This window comes from Trachypithecus francoisi, unplaced genomic scaffold, assembly GCF_009764315.1.
Source record: "Trachypithecus francoisi isolate TF-2019V2 unplaced genomic scaffold, Tfra_2.0 Lachesis_group0, whole genome shotgun sequence".
Taxonomy (NCBI): domain Eukaryota; kingdom Metazoa; phylum Chordata; class Mammalia; order Primates; family Cercopithecidae; genus Trachypithecus; species Trachypithecus francoisi.
The window spans coordinates 57,653,933-57,674,289 of record NW_022681453.1 but is presented as its reverse complement, the minus strand read 5'-3'; the positions used below and the strand labels follow the sequence as shown (position 1 = coordinate 57,674,289).

Sequence of the window (20,357 nt, the reverse complement as noted above, 5' to 3'; positions counted from 1 at the left end):
CTTGCTCACCCTTGCAGGACCTCCCGTTGGCCGTCATGGTGTAGCCCTGCTCAGGACACGCACACTGGTAGCTCCCTGGCACATTGAGACAGCGGAAAGTGCAGAGGATGCCGGCGCCTTGAGCACACTCATCGATGTCTGTCGGAGAGAGGTGTAGCCCCTAGTGAACCTTATCCACCCACAGAGCCCAGCCACTGACGTCAGCCTGTCCCTGTCACAGCCACAGAGCTTAGGGGCCCATTTTTTAAATGAAGACAAGGGGACTGAGAGAGTAGAAGAGAGTTGCCTGAGTCCACGAAGCAAAACAGGACTCTCACTCCAGTGCTCATGCCCGAGGGCTGCTCCCTGACTCCTACTACCAGCTGAGGGGACAATCAGATGCCAGTCACGGGCACCTATGTAAACTTAGTTCTTCATCCCCCTGAAGTCGGGACCATTATTCCCATTTTACAGAGGAGAAGCCTGAGGTCAGAGTGGAGAGGCAATCTGCCCAAGGTCACACAGCCAGGAAGCTGCAGGGCTGGGGCTTGAACTCAGATCTGATGCTAAAACCTTTCTGTATACATGGCCCAGGAGGGACTCTCGGGGAGCCTGGCACAAGCAAAAGGAGTGCCTCTCTGGAAGGCGGCCCTTGGACAGGGGAAGGTACCTGTGCAGGTGTGCCCATCCTCAGCCAGCTGGTAGCCCTGGCGGCAGTAGCACTGGTAGGAGCCATAGATGTTGGCACACTCCTGGCTGCAGCGCTGGGCCTCACACTCGTTCACGTCTGCAGGGACACCAGCAGGCAGTCATAGCAGGGCCCAAGTCTGCCTTGGAGAGCCCATCCAAATACAGTCTGACAGCCAGGCCCACCGAGCTCCCTGGGCTGGACTGGGGTTGACCCATTCGAGGGCCAGCTTTCCTGCCAGGCCCGGTGACTGGGAAGGGATCCGTGGCCTCCCAGGGGTCTCAGCCAACTCACCTCACCAGGAGAAAATGAGGGAATTTCCTCCAGCCTGGGGAGGGGCTGGGAAAGACCATGCCAGGTAAATGGGGCCGAGACCCCATGGCCCTCTAGCTTGGCCCCTCGCCCCCTCAACTGAGCAGCCTGGTGGCCTTACTCCACATCAGTCCCCATTGAGCTGGGCCAAAAGCACCATGAGCACATATGGGAATAATGTTACAGCCCTTCCCTCAGCGGGATTCCCACAGGCGCATCCCGCACAGGTGGGTACACGGACCTTGGAGGCCTCAGATACCCCATTTGTGGGTATAGATGACACAGAGACCCAGCCTCTCTGGACTGAGGGAGCTGAGGCCCCAGGACCTCAGCAGGGGAATTCAGGACAGAAAACAACAGGAGAAAGGTGAGCATGGAGGCCAGAGAGGGTTGGGTCAGACAGAGGAGGAGGGAGGGGCCAGCGTGGGTGAACATGTGAGAGTGAAGGGTGGGGAAAGGCTCTGGGTTTTCCACGGTGGGTCTGCCCCCTGCGGATACCAGGCAGCATGGGGTCAGAGATGAGGGCCAGCGTACCTTCACAGTGCTTGCCGTCGGCTGCTAGCAGGAACCCAGAGGCGCAGGAACAGCGGTAGGAGCCTAGTGTGTTCTCACACGTGTGCTGGCACAGGCGGCCTGGTGAGGTCCAGCACTCATTCACGTCTGTGGGAGGGTAGGCAGCAGGCACAGGGTGGGTGGCCCTGAAGCCAGCTCCCCCAGGGGCCATCCAGGGCTGAAGGGGAGGCTAAGTAGGAAAGGGACCCAGAAGGAAAGACAGGGAGAGGCCAGGACAGGCAAAGAGAGAGGCAAAGAGACCAGGTGGCGAGGAGACAGCAAGGGTGTCGGAGGAAGGCAAGAGGAAGAGGCCAGAGGGACAGACACAGGCAAGGCAAGAGACAAGAAGAGATGGTGACAGAGACTGAGGGAGGCAGGAAAGACCAGAGTAAGAGGGGCAGAGCCACAAGGATGAGACAGGAGGGACTGAGAAGGTGGGGGCGGGGGCCAGAGCCAGGCCCTGGCAGGCCCAGCAGGAGGATGAGGCCAGCTGGAAGGCGGCCTTGGGGGCTCCAGCAGGTGGGCCCCACTCAGGCAGTGGAGGTGCTGGGCACGGGGAGGTGGAGTGAACAGAGGGCAGGGGCCCAGCCAGGTGTTCCCCACGGGTCCTGGCCACCAGCCTACCTACCGATGCAGCCCCGGCCGAAGGCGTCCTGCTGAAAGCCCGCTTTGCAGTCACAGCGGTAGGAGCCGGGGAGGTTGTGGCACACCTGGCCCTCACCGCAGCGGTGCACACCCGTCTCACACTCGTTCACGTCTGTGGGGGGTGAGCAGGGTACCTTGAGTTCTGGAGCTCCCTCCACACACACCTCCCACGGGTGGGGAAGCGGACAGGCCGGGCTGGCTGGCAGGGTGGGGGCGGCTGGCCTTACCCACACACTTGGCCCCATCATCGCTGGTGTGGTAGCCGCGCCCGCAGATCAGCGGGTTCCTCTGGCACGTGTAGGAGCCCACTGTGTTGATGCAGCTGAAGCCTGGCCGACATGGCTCGGACAGTGACGTGCACTCATTGATGTCTGCAGAGGCAGGTGTAGGTGAGAGGGAGCCTGGCATGGCGTCCTCCCAGGCCCTTGCCCCTCCCAGGGCCACACTGGGAGGGGTCGGTCCTAGGCTCCAGACCAGCCCTGGTCAGAGCTGCAGGGCCAGACTGTCCCACCTCTGTACCCCACTACCCAAGGGATACACCTCCCAGAACCCAAGTTCCTGTTGGCTGGCCCTATGCCCTCTCACATCTGCCCAACAGAGCAGCTGGAGGCAGGGCGGGATCGAGGTTGAGTGCTAGGATAACTACACCAACCACGTGCCAGGGGTATAGGTGCCGGGGAAGTACAGCACATTAACAAGACGTTTTAGAGGCACAGAGACTAAGTTAGCAACCCATTTTAGGGAAGGAGTTGTTGCGGGGCGCAGAGCGGGTTGAATCTCAGACCCCCTTGGGGACTAGGCCGGCGTCTGTAAAACTGTAAGTCTCAACCCTCGAGTGCAGCACGGAATCATTCTAGGAGGTCTCACTCCAAATTTAGAGAATTTAGGAGCATTCTCCAAAAATGGGAAATTTCAGTGGGTGTCACACGCAGTACTGTGTGGGGACATTTGTGTTCCAGTTCTTCCTGGATGTGTGTAGATGTATGTGCCAGGTCATGATCTATCACATAGCCACTGCTGACTGGTTAAAAAAAACTGGATACTCATTCACATCCAGATAGCTTCACAGAGGCCACTGAATAATAACTCAGCCAACAGCTCAGGGTAATAGGAGCAGCTACACTTTGGGGGCAGTGGTGCCCCCAGGGGTGAACACTTGACATGCCCATTCACAGGTAGGGACAAGGGGGCTGGGAGAGGAATGGAGCAGCAAGCCAGGCCTCCCTGGTCTCTAAAGCCCTCAAAGCCCCCGCAATGCCTCCAGTAGAGCCCTAGGCTGGTGATCCCCAGCGCTGCAGCCCCCACTCACCCACACAGTTGCCTTCAGGATCCTGCAGGAAGCCATCCATGCAGCGCTGCCGGGCCTGGCAGTAGAAGGAACCCTTGGTGTTCTGGCACAAGAAGCCCGCCTGGCAGGTGTGCGTGCCCATCGCACACTCATCCACATCTGCAGCAGAGAGGCTGGGTGTCAAGGGTTGGGGGACAGGTCCTGCCTTTACACCCAGCAGCCCTGCCCACACATCTCTGCCCACAGACCCATGACCCTGATGGCTACAAAGATCTCTCCGGGAAGCTGGCAGAGCCACATTGTTGCTGGCATGGCCTTTGTCCCAGGAGTAATAGCAACATAACCATGTTTACTGCACTTCTCCTTGGTCCCACCATTGTTCTGGGCACTCTCAGCCCAAAGAAGTAGATGTCATGACAAGCCCCATCTTACAAACAGGGAAGCTGAGGCACAGACAAGGCTCTACTGCTGGGGAGCACTGCACCAGGGCCAGAACCTGGGGGACTGGCTCCCAAGCCTGCTCTGTTAGCCGCTGTCCCATACTTGCAGGGGGCAGAAGTGGGGATGTCCCCACCATGTGCCTAAATCTGTAAGGTAAGGTCATGTGTTCACACTTTAGGGAGGTAGCACAGGTAGCAAGGCTTCAACTCTGGAGACTTTCTGTTTCTGGAACATGCCAAGAGCGCTTCTTCCCCACACCCAAAAGGCCTTGGCATGCTGCCCCCTCTGCCTGAAGCTTCTCATTCAGGTCTCAACTCCAACACCACCTCTTCTGGGGGCCTCCCTGGACCCACCACTTACAGGGGCCCCCGCCCCCAGTCACTCTGCCATCTCCATGTGCCTATGTGGACTCCACTGCCCCCACCACGAGGTCAGAGAAGGGCCACAGCACCCCACCCTGGATCCCTGGTACCCAGGACCTGGCAGGCACGTAAGAACAGCTCAGGAAGTACTTGTTGAAAGGGTTGGATGAAACCCCTCCCTCTGCTTAGAAGGCTGGAATTTTCCAGTGAAAGGGACGGAATGAACCCTCTGTGGGCTCTACCTCAATGTACAAACCAGGCCACAGCAAGGGGCATAACTGGCACCCAGACATCAGCAGGCAGGAGCAAAGCCAGGGTGGACCTAGCCTGCCCTCACCCTGCCTCAGACTCCCATCTCTGCCCCAAACACCACCATCGTGGGGTCTTCCCACCAGCAGGAAACCCAACTAAAGGGAGCTTGCTAGAAAGGAGGGGATGGAGAGGGGCACGGCCAGGCCTGAGCGTGGCCAGGGCAGGACACGGGTGGGGCCAGGGAGGGGTGGGGCAAAGCTGGCCATTGGGCAGGGCCTCCAGTTGGTCCTTCTGGGCCCTTCTCACCTTCACACTCGCCATCCTTGAGGGCATAGCCTGGTTCGCAGGTGAGTGCCTTGTAGCAGTGGAAAGAGCCCAGCGTGTTCACACAGTGCTCGCCCCGGCTGCACGTGTGCAGGTCTGTCACACACTCGTTGATGTCTGCAGGGAGAGCGAGGCTGTCAGAAGCTGCAGAGTCCCTAGGACAGTGGCTGAGTGCAGCCAGCAGACCTCGGGCCACCAGGAGGGAGAGAGCTCCAGGTCCCGCCCTCAAGGTGCTCACCATTCAGAGATGTGGCTGATGTCTCGGCACCCAAACATCCCTTCATTCAACAAAGATTTATTGAGCGCCTGCTATGCACTAAGCACTGTTCTTGGCACTGGGTGTACATCAGTGACCAAGACAGAAATCCCTGCCCTTGTGGGGCAGACACTCAAGGGGAAAGGACACAATAAATACATAAACAAACATAAATGGAGGTGGTGCTGAGTGCTATGGACAAAACAGAGCAGGACACAGGAGACAGGCAGTGCCCAGGTACAGTGGGGGGCGTTGCCGGGGGGTGGGTCAGGGATGGATTCTCAGAAAAGAAGACATCTGAGCAAAGATGACACAAGATGACAGACTGGGCCATGCAGACAGACCAGGCAGATGGGTCAGGGACGTGAAGGCCCTGAGAAGGAAGCCAGCTGTGCAGGTTCAAGGGCCCACTAGGAGGTGGGTGTGCTGCAGGGCAGAGAAGGGAGAAAGAGGGGGAGCAGGAGGAACGGTGGGAGCCACAGAGAGTTCCAAGCAGAAGAGAGAGTGGTCTGATTTATTTGGAGCAGGGATCCCTGGCAGGGGCTGGAGAATAGGGGTGAGAATCCAGGCAGGAGATTCAGTGGCTCGGACTACCTTTTATGGCCTGGGAGAAGCAGCTGGATTCTGAGGTATTGTGAAGCTGGAACCAACAAAACCCACTGATGGATGGGATAAAACTGAGGTGGGAGGAGGGGCCCAGAGCTTCTGGCCAAGCAGCTCGACAGGTGGCAGAGAGGGCCGGCTATGAGGTGTAGGCTGCGGGGGAAGGTGGGAACCCTGCTGGCCGTGAGAGTTTGAGGGTGAAGAGGCAGCCAAGGACATGCCTTGGAGTTCACACAAGGGGTCTGAGTGGGAATACTAACTTGAGAATGGTCAGATGGCTGAGGCCACCCAGGGAAGAGAAGCACACAGAGAGGAGGCCAAGGACCAGCTCCTGGGAGATTCCAGGGATACGCAGTTGGGGAGAGGAGAAGCCAATGAAGGAGAGAGAGGATGCATAAGGGAGGTGGGGAGCCACAGAGGCTCAGAAACTGCCCCCGGGCCACAGAGGCCACCAACTCAGAAACCACCCCCAGGCCACACAAGCCACCAACTCAGAAACCGCCCCAGGGCCACAGAGGCCACCAACTCAGAAACTGCCCAGGGGCCACAGGGGCCACCAACTCAGAAACTGCCCCAAGGCCGGTGCCAAGCCAGTGTGGAGGGCAGACCCATTTACTCCCTCCTGGTGCTCCACTTTGTGGCGGCAGTCAGGTGCACTAGTCCTCTCCTTGTCTATCCATTCCACACACATAACTCTGTGCTAGGCTCCTGTGACCAAGCGGGTGGGTCGGCCCCAGCCCTGGCCCTCAAGGACAGGCAGGTGGAGGCTTGGGGGCTCCGGCCAGAGAACTACCCACTGTGGTCTGGACCATCAGAGCCACTTCTCAGGAGTGGTGACATTCGAGTTGAGTCTACAAGGATGACTAGGGGACCAGGTGGAGAGGTGGAGGCCAAGGCCCTGGGGAAAGAGACCCTTCCAAACTCACAGGTGAACCAAACAGTGTCAGACCAGGCAGACCTGGGGATGGCTGGGAATGGGGAGGAGGGAAAGGGACAGTTCTGGGCCAGTGGTTTCCAAGGAAGGCTTGGTTGGGCAAGATAAAGACTTCTGATTTATAGGCTGGACTTATAGGAGGAGACCATTCCCAGGACCCCAGAAATGCCCATAACCCAAGGAGCCTCCCACAGCCTGGAGGAATTATGGTAATAAATAGCAGCACCATGGGCGGAGGCTCACCAGGGTCAGGTGGTTTAGAGGACATCGTTCTGCAAGCCCCATTTCTCAGAGGAAGAAATCAACCTCCCAGTAGTGCTGTGACTGGACCAGAGTCACACGGACAGCCATGTGGCAGATCAAGAACGGAAGTCAGAGCGCCCGGCCCAGAGCTGTACCCTTGCCCCATCATTCAGGCACTGCTGCAGCACCACTTCATGGGGGGCTCAGAGCTGGGGGCTGCCTCCCTCACATCTTCTTGCAGCCCAGCCCACCTGAAACACTTATCCCTCTGCCCAAGACAGTCTTCAAAGTACAGACCACAAAAGGCAAATGGTAAACACAGGGGAGTCCCTGGCACAGGTCGCACCCAATACTGTCCCACTTTGATTTACATACCTCCAGTGATGGGGAGTTTACTACCTCTGCAGGTTGCCTCAGTGTAACACTGGCTGAATTATAACAATGCTGTCACAAGACTAGCAAATTCTTTAAATGGACTAATTCATTTAATCCCCACAATGACACTTTGAGGTAGGTGCTGTTATCTCATTCACAGATGAGGAAACAGGCTCAGAGTTTAACCAACTGTTTTAAGGCTTTATATTAGAAATTGAAAGAGCTAGGATTTCAGCACAGGCAGGCAGTCTGGCTGCAGAGGCCACACTCTTGATCCTAGCATGAGCCTCCCATCTCACCTGCCTGGGTTAATAAACAAGTGCAGAGCAAACAAATGAACTGCAGGAGAGCCCAGTGGACATTTGTGGACGTACAAATGACGGAAAGAATGCGCCGCAGGTGCTAACACGACGGCATGAACACGTGTGCGAGGGGCATGGAAGGATGAAGAAGAGGTGCTGACGGGTTTGTACAGGATGAACAAGGAGGGAAAGAAATAAAGGAATGCGTGTGAGCTCATAAATTTTGCTGAATGGAATGTGCCCTTGCTCTTTCATTCCCAGAACCCACTTTGCAGCTGCCTGGGGATCCCTTTTAGCGTGAGGTCTTATCTCCAGGCAGCCAGAGGAGCCTGCATACTCAGGCATCGTGAGAGGGCAGAGCATCATGGGAGGGGTACTCGTGGGCCCTGGTGGGATCCGCCTTCCCAGACGCACACACACGGACCCAACACAGACAGGAGGAGCCGGCTGGCTGCTGGCAAGCAGGGTCAGGAGGCGCATGTTGTGCCGACAGCTAGAGGCCTAGGGCAAACATGTCTGTAGCAGGCGTTCAGCCCAGCACCATGGGCTCATGTGCCCAGCGGTGAAAGGCGAGGAAGGAAGGGAATATGTCCAGGCTGGACATGGTCCCCAAGCACAGAGAAGACAAATGGGGCTCTGGTCACATGCCCTAAACACACTATGTTCTGATCTTACTTCCACACCTTTATTCGAGCTGTTCCTTCCACCCCGCATACCCTTCCTGATTTCCAAATGCTAACCCGATGCCACCAGCTGGAATGACCTCGCCCTCTGCGCGTGTCTCTGTGATGGCATTTACCACAGCCTGCCCTGAGTCCCAGCTACTTTGGGTCTATCTTCGTTTGGGACCACAAACTGGAGGAGGACAAGGGCTTACAGTCCTCTGCGAAAATATCAGAGGCTGCAGACGTATGCACAGAGCACTCCCAGAGCCCTGGCGCCTGGCCCACATGGGGCCTAAGAGAGGCGAAGAAAGAGGCATCACTGAGCACCGACCCAGGCGATGTGCAGGCCAGATGCCGGTTATGAGCCCGCACCCAGTCCTCTGGCCCCACGGTCAGAGGGGAGGAAAGGGAGGCTCAGAGGAGAGCTCTGCTGCTCGAGGTCATATAGCAAAGGAATGCCAAGCTGGTGTGCAAGGGGGGCTCTGCTGGACCCCAGCCTCTGTCCACCAGCCTCTGCGGAGGACCCTGGGGAAGGCATGTAGCTGTTATAGCATGCTCACGGTGCCCGGGCTCTGTGCTACCCCGCACACGTCACACAATTGTCAAAAGAGGATCAACAGCCTCCTTATTACAGATGAGAAAACCACGGCTGGGGGAAGACAAGTCATTCATCCAAGGCCACAAAGCTTCTGGGGGCCTGCTTGGAGCCCAGGCCTCCTGCCTCTAGACCCCACACATGCTATCCTTCTCCCAGCATGTCTGACCCCCTCATTTGCCTGCAGCCCAGGTGGGGTCCATGATCCACTAGGCCAACACATCCAGTTCCCTGACACATAGACACGTCCCTGGGGAAAGCAGCCTCCGGGTGGAGCTGGCAGCCAAGCGGGACAAGACACCAGGACACAAGGGCATGACATGGAGCACTGCGGTGCCGGCTGTGCTGAGAGCTCACATGCAAAGGGCAGGCCCTTTGGCATGTGGCCACAGTGTGGCAGGTTTGGCGTGGAGCAGAGCGGAGAGCTGTGACGGCGGGCGGCAGGTGGGGCCCTGGCTTACCCACGCACTTCCTGTGCGCATTGAGGATATAGCCATCTGCACAGAGCACTGTGTGGTTGACACAGTAGAAGGATCCCAGGGTGTTCACACAGAACTGTCGCCGGCTACAATCGTGAGCACCCATCAGGCACTCGTCTCGGTCTAGTGGCAGCCGCAGGAGGAAAAACAGAAGGACTGTTAGAGGGGCATGGGCTGCCACGGAGCATCAGTGACAGGAGAATGAGACCCAGCAAGGGGCAGGGGCCTGCCTGGGGCCTCCCCGCCTGACTGTGTGTAGCTGGGCCTTGGGCCCAAGCCGGAGTGTGCAGAGCAGATCCCCAATGCCCCAGTAAGGATGGTGGCAAGGTGAGACTCAGAGAGGGTGGGTGGCTGCCCACAGTCACAGTGGGGACAGGACCAAAGGATGCCTCCCGTACGCACTCGACACTTCCCACATCCACAGGCGCCAAGAGAACCATGCCACTGAGAGCTTGCAAAGTCCAGTACTTAGACCAGGCCAGAAACATAAACCAGGGAAGGGCCCGCAGGGGTTCCAGGACACTGAGTGTCTGTGCTCCATCCAAAAGGGGACAGGGGTGTGGACACCTTGTATGCAGATTTCACATAGTTTCAAGAGAAACCTGAAATCTGGAAGTGTTTTAAACATTCTTGTACTCAACATGTTTAGAACTCACTTGATTATTTCCAATGCAGCAGAGTTGAGCAGTGCTCCTCCACAGGGCAGGTGCCCCTCTGAATGCCCGTTGCAACCTGTGGCCTGGACCCTGGCTTTCACTGCCAGGGCCCCCAGAGGAGGGAGGGGGTCCTGGCGATGTGCAGACATGGGCCAGGCTGCATGACCAGCACAGGCAGAGGGGCCTCACAGGGCTGGGCCCAAAAGAGGCCTGCCCCAGGACAGATGCAGCCCTTATATCTTCAGGGCCCTGGGAGATGGGGAGCGGGGCCCAGAGAACCCAGCACCACCTGGACCTGAGAGCTGCCCCCAGCATCGGAGAGGAAGGCCTGCCAGTCACTGCCACGTCAAGTACCCTGGGCAAGTCTACTCTCCTCTCTGGGCTCACAGGACAGTGTTTGTCCACATCAGAACATAGTCTCAGCTGGGGATGGACACGGGCTTTCAGCTTCTGAGAGGGATGTGGGTATTCACCCAGGCAGACTTGACTCTGTTCTCCCCAGACATCCATGAGGGTCTCATCTCTGAGCCAGAACTGCCAAACTTCCTAGACTCTGCATACTCCATTTCTGTCCTGCCCCCAGGCAGGAGGTGAAGTCTTGAGACCTCTCAGCTTGGTTCTTCAGATGCCATTCACTGTGGGAACCAACCCAGCAGGTGCTGGATCCAATGGCCTCATTTTACAGTGGGGGGTCCTGACCCACAGAGGCCCCACAGAGACAAGACCCAGACCTAGGCAGGGTCACGGGGGTGGAAGGAATGTGATCCTTGGAGAGCTAATCATCACCAATGTCCTTCATTTGGGAACAGATTCAGCCAGGCATTCCTGCTGTCCAGCCTCCCTCCCACTCCCCACTGGGGACACTTCCGGCTGCCCTTAAAACAACTGGCATTGCTTCCCCTTCCCCCTCTCCACCCAGGCCTGGACATGGCTGCACAGACCAGGGCAACCCTCCAGGACAAGGAGAGTGGAGGTAGCGTCCACAGACCAGCAGCACCCATATCGCCTCATTAGAAGCACAAATTCTCAGGCCCACACACCCAGACCTATTGACTCGATCTCTGGGGATTCAGCAGAATCTCAGGACCGCCTGTTTGACCCAGGCCTCCAGGGACTCAGGTGCACACTCCGCGGGAGAAACATTGCTCCAGGAAATGTGGAGCAACACCATGGGAGGAGCCCAGGCCCTGTTCCTCTGCAGCCCGCTGCAGCCCAGCCTGGAGTGCATGTACACACCGCACATACAGTGAGAGGGAGTGACTGTTTAACCTGCTCCACTGGGGGTGCTCATCATAGCAGCCAAGACTTTTCCCGCACAAACTCAGCAGGTTTTAGGTACCAGCCACGCCTACCTGGAGGCCCCCATCACAGGCCAACTCAGGTTTGCACAGGTAGGAGGGCACCCCAAGGCACTCACCTTCACAGGACACGCCATCTGCCATGATGGCATAGCCGGGAAAACAGGAACACATGGCTGAGCCCCCAACAGTGCTGCACACCTGCTTGCAGGGTCCGTTGTCTGGAGAAAACCACACAGAAATCAGAGACCACCAGGCCCTGGCCTTGGCCCACACTGGTTCATTCCCCATCCCTGGCTCTAACCTACTAGTGAGACACAGAAACAACGCCTCTGGGAGGCAGGCAGGCAAGGAGGCTGGGAGACAAGGAACCCCACTCCTGATCCTTTCCATAGGTTCATCCATTAAGTCTGCTCCAACACCATCTGGCGTCAGGGACGATGTTCTTGGTCTACCTCCCCCACCACTCAGATCCCAGCCCATGCCTTGAGTGACAGCAAGAACAGCGAGGAGATGGAGGAGAAGAGAGAAGGAGGAAGAGAAAGGAAGGAGGCAGGGAAAAAAGTGGGGGAAGGGAATGAGAAGAACAATAAAGCAGAGGGCTTTCTAGGCATCGCTGAACACAGTCTCCACAACCGGTGGGCAAACCAGGAGATGACTACCTCAACGTTACAAGAATGGAGACAAAAAGCAGCTAATTGGCTTGTTTGGGGTCACACACCAGGCCCTAGGCTGCCCCCCACATCACATCTCCTCAGTGACTTCCTCAGCTCCTCACTCAGTCCCAGGTAAGCCCATCATCCCAAAACAGATGCACACCCTTTGGAGGGGCCATCTTGTACATATCCAGCACCAGAGAGCTCATCACCTGCAAGCAGCCCAGACCCACTCCCTGGACCCTGGGTCCTGTCCTGGAGACACCACCCCCACTGCTTACCTTTGCAGGTGTTGAGCTGCGGCAGTGGCAGCGGGATGGTATTAGAGGCCACCTGGGAAAATTCGGACTTCAGTGCAGGCTCCCGTGGGGCTTCTGGCTGGGGAGGGTGACCCTCTATCATGGGTAGAGCAGAGAGGGGGTTGGGGGAGGTCTCAGGTCTTCAGCCAGGCTTCAGGCACTTCCAGGCACCTGCCCTTCTCACGCAGAGCACTGACGTTTAATCCCCCACCCCATTTCACAGGAGAGGAAAATGAGATTTGAAGTGTGCATATACCTTGGGAAAGATCAATCTCAGCTACTGGGGGCAGAGGGGGTGGAAGGAAAGGAGGCAAGGAAGAAGAGAGGGGGGAAAGGAAAAAGAGTGTCTAGATTAAAAACCAACCATCAATTCTAGGACCACTGGCTGGGAGGAAATCCCTCTGGATCACCATGGGCCCAGCACTGGGGAGATAGCTGGGTTTTGGTAAGAGCCTGTCCCTGCACTCAAATATAGGACAAGGCACTGGGGCCAGGTCCCTGCAGATGGAGCTCCAGGAAGGAAGCTTCTATTTTCCCTGCCTCACAAATCTCCCATCACTGGAGGCCTCAGGCTTCTGTGGGTTCCAACGTATGGGGTAGCAGGAGGTGAAGGACCCCACAGTGTGCACCTCAGAAATGCCACACTCCCCTGGCAAGATCAGCCCTGCCCACAGCCCCTGCCCTGGCCATCAGGGCCCTTACCTGGGCGGCAAGTGCGGCCATCATCCTGTAGTGAGAAGCCAGGAAAGCAGGCACAGTGGTAAGAGCCCACAGTATTGATGCAAAGGTGCTGGCACAGCTCTCCCGGGAGGAGAAGGCACTCATCCTGGTCATCGCCCGGCAGGCTGTTGGGCAGCTCGGCCTCTGTGCCAAGTGACAGGGCCTCTCGGCCCGCCATCTCTGCCTCTGAAACTAGGACAGGAGTTAGAGCTCAAGACAGAGCCGGCTTGGTCAGAGTAGGTGGCTGAGACCACCAGCTTTGGGAAATTAGTGCAGGTCCTCATCAAGGCCTCTGTGTGCCCAGCAGACAGCAAGGATAGATGAAGCAGGATGGATGGGTGGATGAATGAAGGAGGATAGATGGATAGGTGGATGGGTAGATTGAAGGATGGGTGGATAGATGGATACATGGGTGGATGGATGAATGGGTGTGTGGCTGAATGGATGGATGGGTAGGTGGATGGATAGATGGATGGGTAGATGAATGGATGAGTACATGGATAGACGGATGGGTGAGTGGATGGGTGGGTGGGTGAGTGGATGGAAGGATGGGTAGGTGGATGGATACGTGAGTGAATGGGCAAATGGGTGTGTGGCTGAATGGAGGGATGGGTAGATGAATGGGTAGATGAATGAGTGGATGAGTGGATGGGTAGATGGACAGGTAAACAGACAGACAAACGGATGGATGGATTGGTAGGTGGGTGGGTGGATGGATGGATGGATGGATGGACAGACGGACGGATGGACGGACAAATGAACGAACAGACCTCAAACAGTAAGAATGAACCCATCAGAGCCAGGTCCAAGTCTTCATCACTGCGTCCCCTACAATAGGACAGGGTCAGATCCACAAGGAAGCTCTCACTAAAGTGTTATAATGGATTCAGACCCCTAACCTCAGTGACATCAGGGAGGACCTTCCTTAGCAGCAGAAAGAGCTCCAAATCTGGGCTCCACTGGATCAGATGTGACCACTGACCTGGGCCCTTACTAGCTGGGTCAACTTGGGCAGCACTAGGCCTCTCTGTGCCTCCAGATTCTGGGATAAACCCATCTCCCAGGGTTGTGCTGGGGAACAGGTGAGAGTGGAAGAGAAGGCTCCTGGGGCTGAGCTTCCTTGGGAAGTTCTTTGTTTAACAGCTGTGGGGAAAGCATGCAGCTAGGACTTCAGGGAGAGGCCTACAGCCCCTCTAAGCTCTGTGCCAGCCCAGGGCCTCCGCCCTTCCCACCCAATCCAGGCAGTGGAGCCCACATAGAGAGTAGCTGCATGAAGTCACGTCTGAGGAACGTGTTTCATATGGAGGGTGTTTACATTAAGCTGAGGCCCAATCAGTCCCAGCCGGTGCCTCGAGACAGGGCCATGATGGCTGGTGGTCTGGCCCTGCAGAGACTCAGCACTGCAGGCAGGCGGCGGACAGACCTGGGCCCAGGACTCCTCCTAGCACACCACAGGCTAGACAGCACCTCCGGATTCAGGTTCAGCTCACCCTCACCAGCACCTTCCTCACAGAAGGAGGGAACATTGATCTCTGGCCTGGATCATGCCTGACTCTGTTGCCCACCTCCCTTCCACCCACCTGCCCGTTGACTTTTGAAGCCAGACTTCCTCCCAAACTCTACCTTCGGTCAGACTCTTCTGGGTGCTAACCTGGCCTTCACACCAGTACTCAACCAGCCCCTTAGAGCCAATCTCGGCAAGTAGCATTTTCTTGGACTCGACTTACTCTCTGTACCCACATGGGATGAGCGAGGGTGGTTGGTCCATCTGTTTTGGTTGATCTGCCCAGGCTGGGCCTGGTCCAACCCCCATGCACTTGGCCCTGCCTCACCCTGATGGGAGATCCAGGTATCTGTTCTCCCACCTGTACCTCACAGGATATGAGCTCTTCCTGTATGATCTCCTGGGCCCTGGCACCTGTGGACAGCAGGCATCTTAATCCCTATGCACAGACTTCTGCCATCTTGCATTATAGTGACAGAGATCTGGGTTGACTGAAGCCAAGGCTGACTGGGTCTAGATAAAACTCTGGGCAGCAGAAAGCCTGGGGCAAAAGTGAGAGTCATTAGAGCCAAGGTGTCCAGTCCTGGCTGTGCCAAAGACCCGGCATGTGCCTGGGGCAAGATCCTGCCCTTCTCTGGGCCTCATCTTCCCCCTCTGAGCTACTGAAGCATGGCAACGGTAACAGCAACAGTAGTGGCAACGCTGAGTGCGTCGCTAGGCACTGCCAAAAGCCCTTGAAAGGCATCCTCTCATTCATCCTTGCACTGAGCAAGGTAAAGAATACAACACCATTTAATAGATGCCACAATGAAGGCTCTGAGAAAGAGCCTTCCTTCTGTGTGACTTGCCCCAGGTAAACAAAGGAACTGGGATTCCAACCAAGTCTGCCTGACTCCAGAGGCCATGAGTTTAATCTTGATACGAGGATCTCATCTGTGGCTTTAATTCCCACTCCATGAAGTGCCCAGGACAAATCCACAGGGGACCCAGATGATGGTCCATAGGGACAGCAAAAAAACTGGGCTAGTGGTTCTAGAACCCACCTGGACTTCTGATCCCCAACCAGTTGAGGCTGAACATGTGGATACCCACAAAGCAGACCTGCCAGGAATCTTATGGTGCCAGCCCCACAGCCACCAAAGCCCATGTACATAAAGGACATCTGCTGACTCACTGGGGTACCCTCATCAGGCTCCTGCAGACCTACCAGGCACAGAGAAGGCTAATGGACATGGGTCCAGGAGACAGCCCTGGCTAGGGGACAGGGACTGGACATGGCAGCTGGAACAGTGGTCACAGCACAAGAAAGGAAGAAGAAGGGGGTGACACCAAGGACAATAAGGATGGATGGATGGATGGGTGGATAAGCAGATGGATAAATGGACAGATGGGTGGGTGGGTGGATGGATGAATGGATAGATAGGTGAATAGATGATCAGACAGATGGATGGATAAATGAATGAATGGATGGGTAGGTAGATGGAAAAATGGATGGATGGCAGGATGGATGGATGGATGGATGGATGGATGGATGGATGGATAAACAGACAAAACGGATGAGTGGATAATGAATAGGTAGACAGATACATGGATGAATGGATGGATGGATAGATGGATGGGTGGATGGGTGGGTAGGTGGGTGGCTGGAGGGATGGATGGATAATTGGGTGGGTACGTAGTTGGGTGGGTGGATGGATGGATGCATTAATGGATGGATGGATGGATGGGCAGATGATGGGATACAGGATGATTGACGGAGTGAATGAACGAATGGATGGAGAGATGGACAAAAGGATGGGAGGATGGGTGGGAGATAAGTGCAATGGATGGAAAAAGAGCAGACTGGTAAGTGGATAGGGAGGAAGATGTACAGACAAAATAGATAGGGAGGAAGATGTATAGACAAAGAGAGGGGAAGGTGGTGAGTGGACAGTGAAAGGGTGATGGGCGGTAGTTGGTGGTTAGGTGGGTGGAGTGGGTAATCCACAGAAAACAATGAAATCACCATCCTCAGAACTCTGTTTAGAGCAGAGCTTGTGTCAAGCCACAGGTGATGAAGGACCCAGGGTCTCCACAGAAGGCCAGAGGTCACCCAGCCTTCGCCCCATATGTCACAGCCAGGGAAGGGCAGCACTCACCTCTCCGTGGTGCAGCCGCGGGCTCTGGAGGTCGGCGGACCTCAGGTACTATGAGAGGCTCTTCACCCTCACAGCAGGAAAGCATGACATGATTGCATGGATAGCCCAGGTTGGGATTGGACTCACATAACTGGCCCTCAGCCCGCACGCGGAGGCCCAGCCCACAGCAGTCACAGCATTGCTGCAAGGAGAGACAGTTATCACTGCCCAATCCCTGGCCCCCGCCTGGAGCTAGGCTCAGGGAAAGGACTGATAAATGGAGGTGAATTCACCATTTTCTTTTCTTGCCTTTTTTTTTTTAATTTGAGACGGAGTCTCGCTCTGTCGCCCAGGCTGGAGTGCAGTGGCACCATCTCGGCTCACTGCAAGCTCCACCTCCCGGGTTCACACCATTCTCCTGCCTCAGCCTCCCACGTAGCTGGGACAACAGGCGCCCGCCACCGCGCCCAGCTAATTTTTTGTATTTTTAGTAGAGATGGGGTTTCACCGTGTTTGCCAGGATGGTCTCGATCTCCTGACCTCGTGATCCGCCCACCTCGGCCTCCCAAAGGGCTGGGATTACAGGCGTGAGCCACCGTGCCTGGCTGAATTCATCATTTTCTTATCTCCTCTGCCAAACTATGTACTCTCCCAGGGCAGAGAGGTCCTCTGCCTCTATTTCCCAATTCTGGCACAGGGTAGGACTATCATAAGTCTTTTGAAACAGATAATAAATAAACGGCCTTTTGTGGAAGGAACTAAACTAACCCCCCAGCCACACTCATTATCCCCTTATGTTTACTAGCAAACCCCAATTCTACTCAAGTCAGTTAAAAGATGGCATTTCCCAGGGGCCTTTGCAGTTATAGATAGATGCACTCGGCAGAGCCTTCAGGAGGGCTTTAAACTGGGGATGACTCTACTTGAATCAAGTACATAGCTTTTGCTCCCCCTCTTTCTCCTTCTTGGAGCACATATGTGATGGTTGGAGCTTTAGCAGCCAACTTGGGCCATGAAGTAACCCTGAAGATGGAAGCTACAAGTTAAAGATAATTAAACATAAAAATAGAAGACTAGGTTCCTAAAGATGTAGATCTACCCCAGCCCAGGCTGCTTTTCTTCAAAAATAAATTGGTTTTATTTATTTTAAAATACAGTGGTATACTGGTTGCAATAACAGCACCAATTATTCACTCTTTTCTGTGTTCACTGTCTTTGCAATGTGATAGTGCAGCTGCTTCTATTAAAAGAAAGTGTGTATTTCCCAACCTCTTGGTTGTGCCTTCTGTCTTGCTTTGGCCAATAGAATGAGATAAACGTGATGGTGTGCCAGTTCTTAGCCTAGGCCTCAAAAGACCTTGAATGCTTCTATTTATTTTCTTGGAACTCTGCACATCCACTAACTGAACAGGCCCATGCTAGCCTGCTGGGGGTTGAGACACTGCAGGGAGCAGAGACAAGTCATCCCAGCTGAGGCCATCCTAGGTCATCTAGCTCCAGTGGAGCTGTCAGCTGACGGCAGCCACATAAGCAAGCACCTACCCCCGCCCCCAGGATCAGCTGAGCATGGCTAAGGTCAGCAGAAGTACTCGGCTGACCACAAATTCATGCATTAAGCCAGCAACAGGCCACTATGTTTTGGAATGTATGTTACCCAGCAACAGCTAACCGATACTCTATTCTTGCATCTCTAGGTGTTGAACACTTCCCACTAATGAAGGCCCATCACGCTTAGTTTGCAAACTAACACTTAGTTTGCATTATCTCTGATCCCCACAACCACTCAAAAAGACATGGATTATTATCCTCATTTTACAGATAGAAAAGCTGAGGCTCGGAAAAGAGAACTGGCCGGGCACAGTGGCTTATGCCTGTAATCCCAGCACTTTGGGAGGCTAAGGTGGGTGGATCACGAGGTCAAGAGATCAAGACCATTCTGGCTAACACGGTGAAACCTCATCTCTACTAAAAATACAAAAAATTAGCCAGGCATGGTGGCGGGCACCTGTAATCCCAGCTACTTGGGAGGCTGAGGCAGGAGAATGGCATGAACCTGCTGGGAGGCGGAGCTTGCAGTGAGCCGAGATGGCGCCACTGCACTCCAGCCTGGGCGACAGAGTGAGACTCCGTCGAAAAAAGAAAAGGAAAGAAAAGAAAAAAAAGGAAAAGAGAACTGGTCCAGGGTCAAATATAAAGACAGAAAAGGGGATTCTAAACGTTTCTAAACCCTGTCAACAGGGTCCTATCACTAATACTAGTGGTTTTAAGGGAAAAAGATGACCCTAAGATGACCAAAATTGAAGTCAAAATCCTCTCCCAAATGCCAGAACCATCCAGCAGCCTCTGTCACCATCACCCAGGTTTGAGACCGTGGGCTTCTTCAATTCCTTCCCCCGCTCCTCAATCCAGATGAGGTTTCCTGAAACTGTGCCACTGTCCTAGTTTGCCGTCGCCTTGCTGTAGACAGCCAGCTATCCATCCCAATATCTGTTTCCCTTCTTTCTCACGTTCAGTGAGGCACCTGACCTCCCAGAATAAAGACACCACATTCCCTAGTCTTCCTTGCAGTTACATGTAGCCAGGAAATGAAGCTCCAGCCAATGAAATCTAAGCAGAACTACAGTCCACCCTCAAAAAAGGGAGCTCTTCTTCTGCTCATGTTCACAGCAGCATTATTATTCGCAATAGCCAAAAGGTGGAAGCAACCCAAGTGTCCGTCGATGAACGGACAGATACAGAAAATGTGGTCTGTCCACACAAGGGAATATATTCCATCTCAAGAAGGAAGGAAACACTTACATTTGCTACACAGGGCATGGATGAACCTTGACGACATGATGCTAAGTGAAATAAGCCAGACGCAAAAGACCAAACACTGTATAATTCCACTTACATGAGTTCCCTAGAGGAGTCAAACCCACAGAGACAGAAAGTGGAATGGTGGTTACCAGGAGCTACAGGGAGAGGGAATGGGAGTTTAGTGTTCAATGGGAACAGTTTCAGCTTGAGAAGATAAGAAACTTCCTTGGATGCTTGCTGGTGATGGCTGCACAACAATGTGAATGTGCTTAATGCCACCGAGCTGTGCAGTTACAAATGGTTAAGATTTTACATCATGTGTATTTCACCACGATCAAAAACAATTTAAGCCGGATGCAGTGGCTCATGCCTGTAATCCCAGCACTTTGGGAGGCCGAGGTGGGTGGATCACTTGAGGTCAGGAGTTCAAGACCAGCCTGGCCAATGTGGTGAAACCCCAACTCTAGTAAAAATACAAAAGTTAGACAAGCGTGGTGGCATATGCCTATAATCCCAGCTACTCAGGAGGCCGAGGTGGGAGAATTGCTTGAACCCGGGAGGTGGAGTTGCAGTGAGCCGAGATCGTACCACTGCACTCCAGCCTGGGTGACAGAGACTCTGTCTCAAAATAATAATAATAATAATAATAATTTAAAACAAGGGGGCTCTCCTGCCCCTTTCTGGAGTTCATCCTGGACCATGAGGTGGCAAATGAGAGCTGGCAGGACAAGACCACCATGCCTGTGCCCCGTTCCTGACGACCATGGAGCTGCTCACTCCTCGAACTCAGCCCTGCCTTCCTCCAGCCTGCAGCATATGATAGAAAAACCAGTGTTCCAGGAAATTAATTACTTGTAGCCAAACTGACACCCTATCCCCAAGTGGCTCCCATGAGCTCGAGCACACAACCTGATCTCCTGCTGCAAATCCCTCCCACGGCTTTACAGACACTCTGCTTGAAGCCCAAAGCTCTCAACATTTACTGTCCTTTATGTTCCAGCCTAAGGACTCCT

At 54.9% G+C, this 20,357-nt stretch overlaps 1 protein-coding gene across 3 annotated transcripts in view; it reads right to left on the bottom strand.

The window, feature by feature from the left end:
• FBLN2 (fibulin 2) overlaps positions 1–20,357 on the bottom strand; it is a 90,581-nt gene that overhangs the window by 6,960 nt on the left and 63,264 nt on the right. The window contains exons 5-16 of one of the 3 annotated variants that reach the window (XM_033210775.1): positions 16,567–16,747; positions 12,907–13,116; positions 12,187–12,300; positions 11,369–11,470; positions 9,278–9,418; positions 4,826–4,960; positions 3,486–3,623; positions 2,404–2,547; positions 2,160–2,288; positions 1,514–1,639; positions 650–766; positions 10–138 (exon numbers count right to left, since the gene is read on the bottom strand). In XM_033210775.1, coding sequence (XP_033066666.1) covers positions 10–138; positions 650–766; positions 1,514–1,639; positions 2,160–2,288; positions 2,404–2,547; positions 3,486–3,623; positions 4,826–4,960; positions 9,278–9,418; positions 11,369–11,470; positions 12,187–12,300; positions 12,907–13,116; positions 16,567–16,747 — 1,666 coding nt within the window. The remainder of the gene's footprint in view (positions 1–9; positions 139–649; positions 767–1,513; positions 1,640–2,159; positions 2,289–2,403; positions 2,548–3,485; positions 3,624–4,825; positions 4,961–9,277; positions 9,419–11,368; positions 11,471–12,186; positions 12,301–12,906; positions 13,117–16,566; positions 16,748–20,357) is intronic. The other 2 variants (XM_033210776.1, XM_033210777.1) reach the window with 2 other exon arrangements.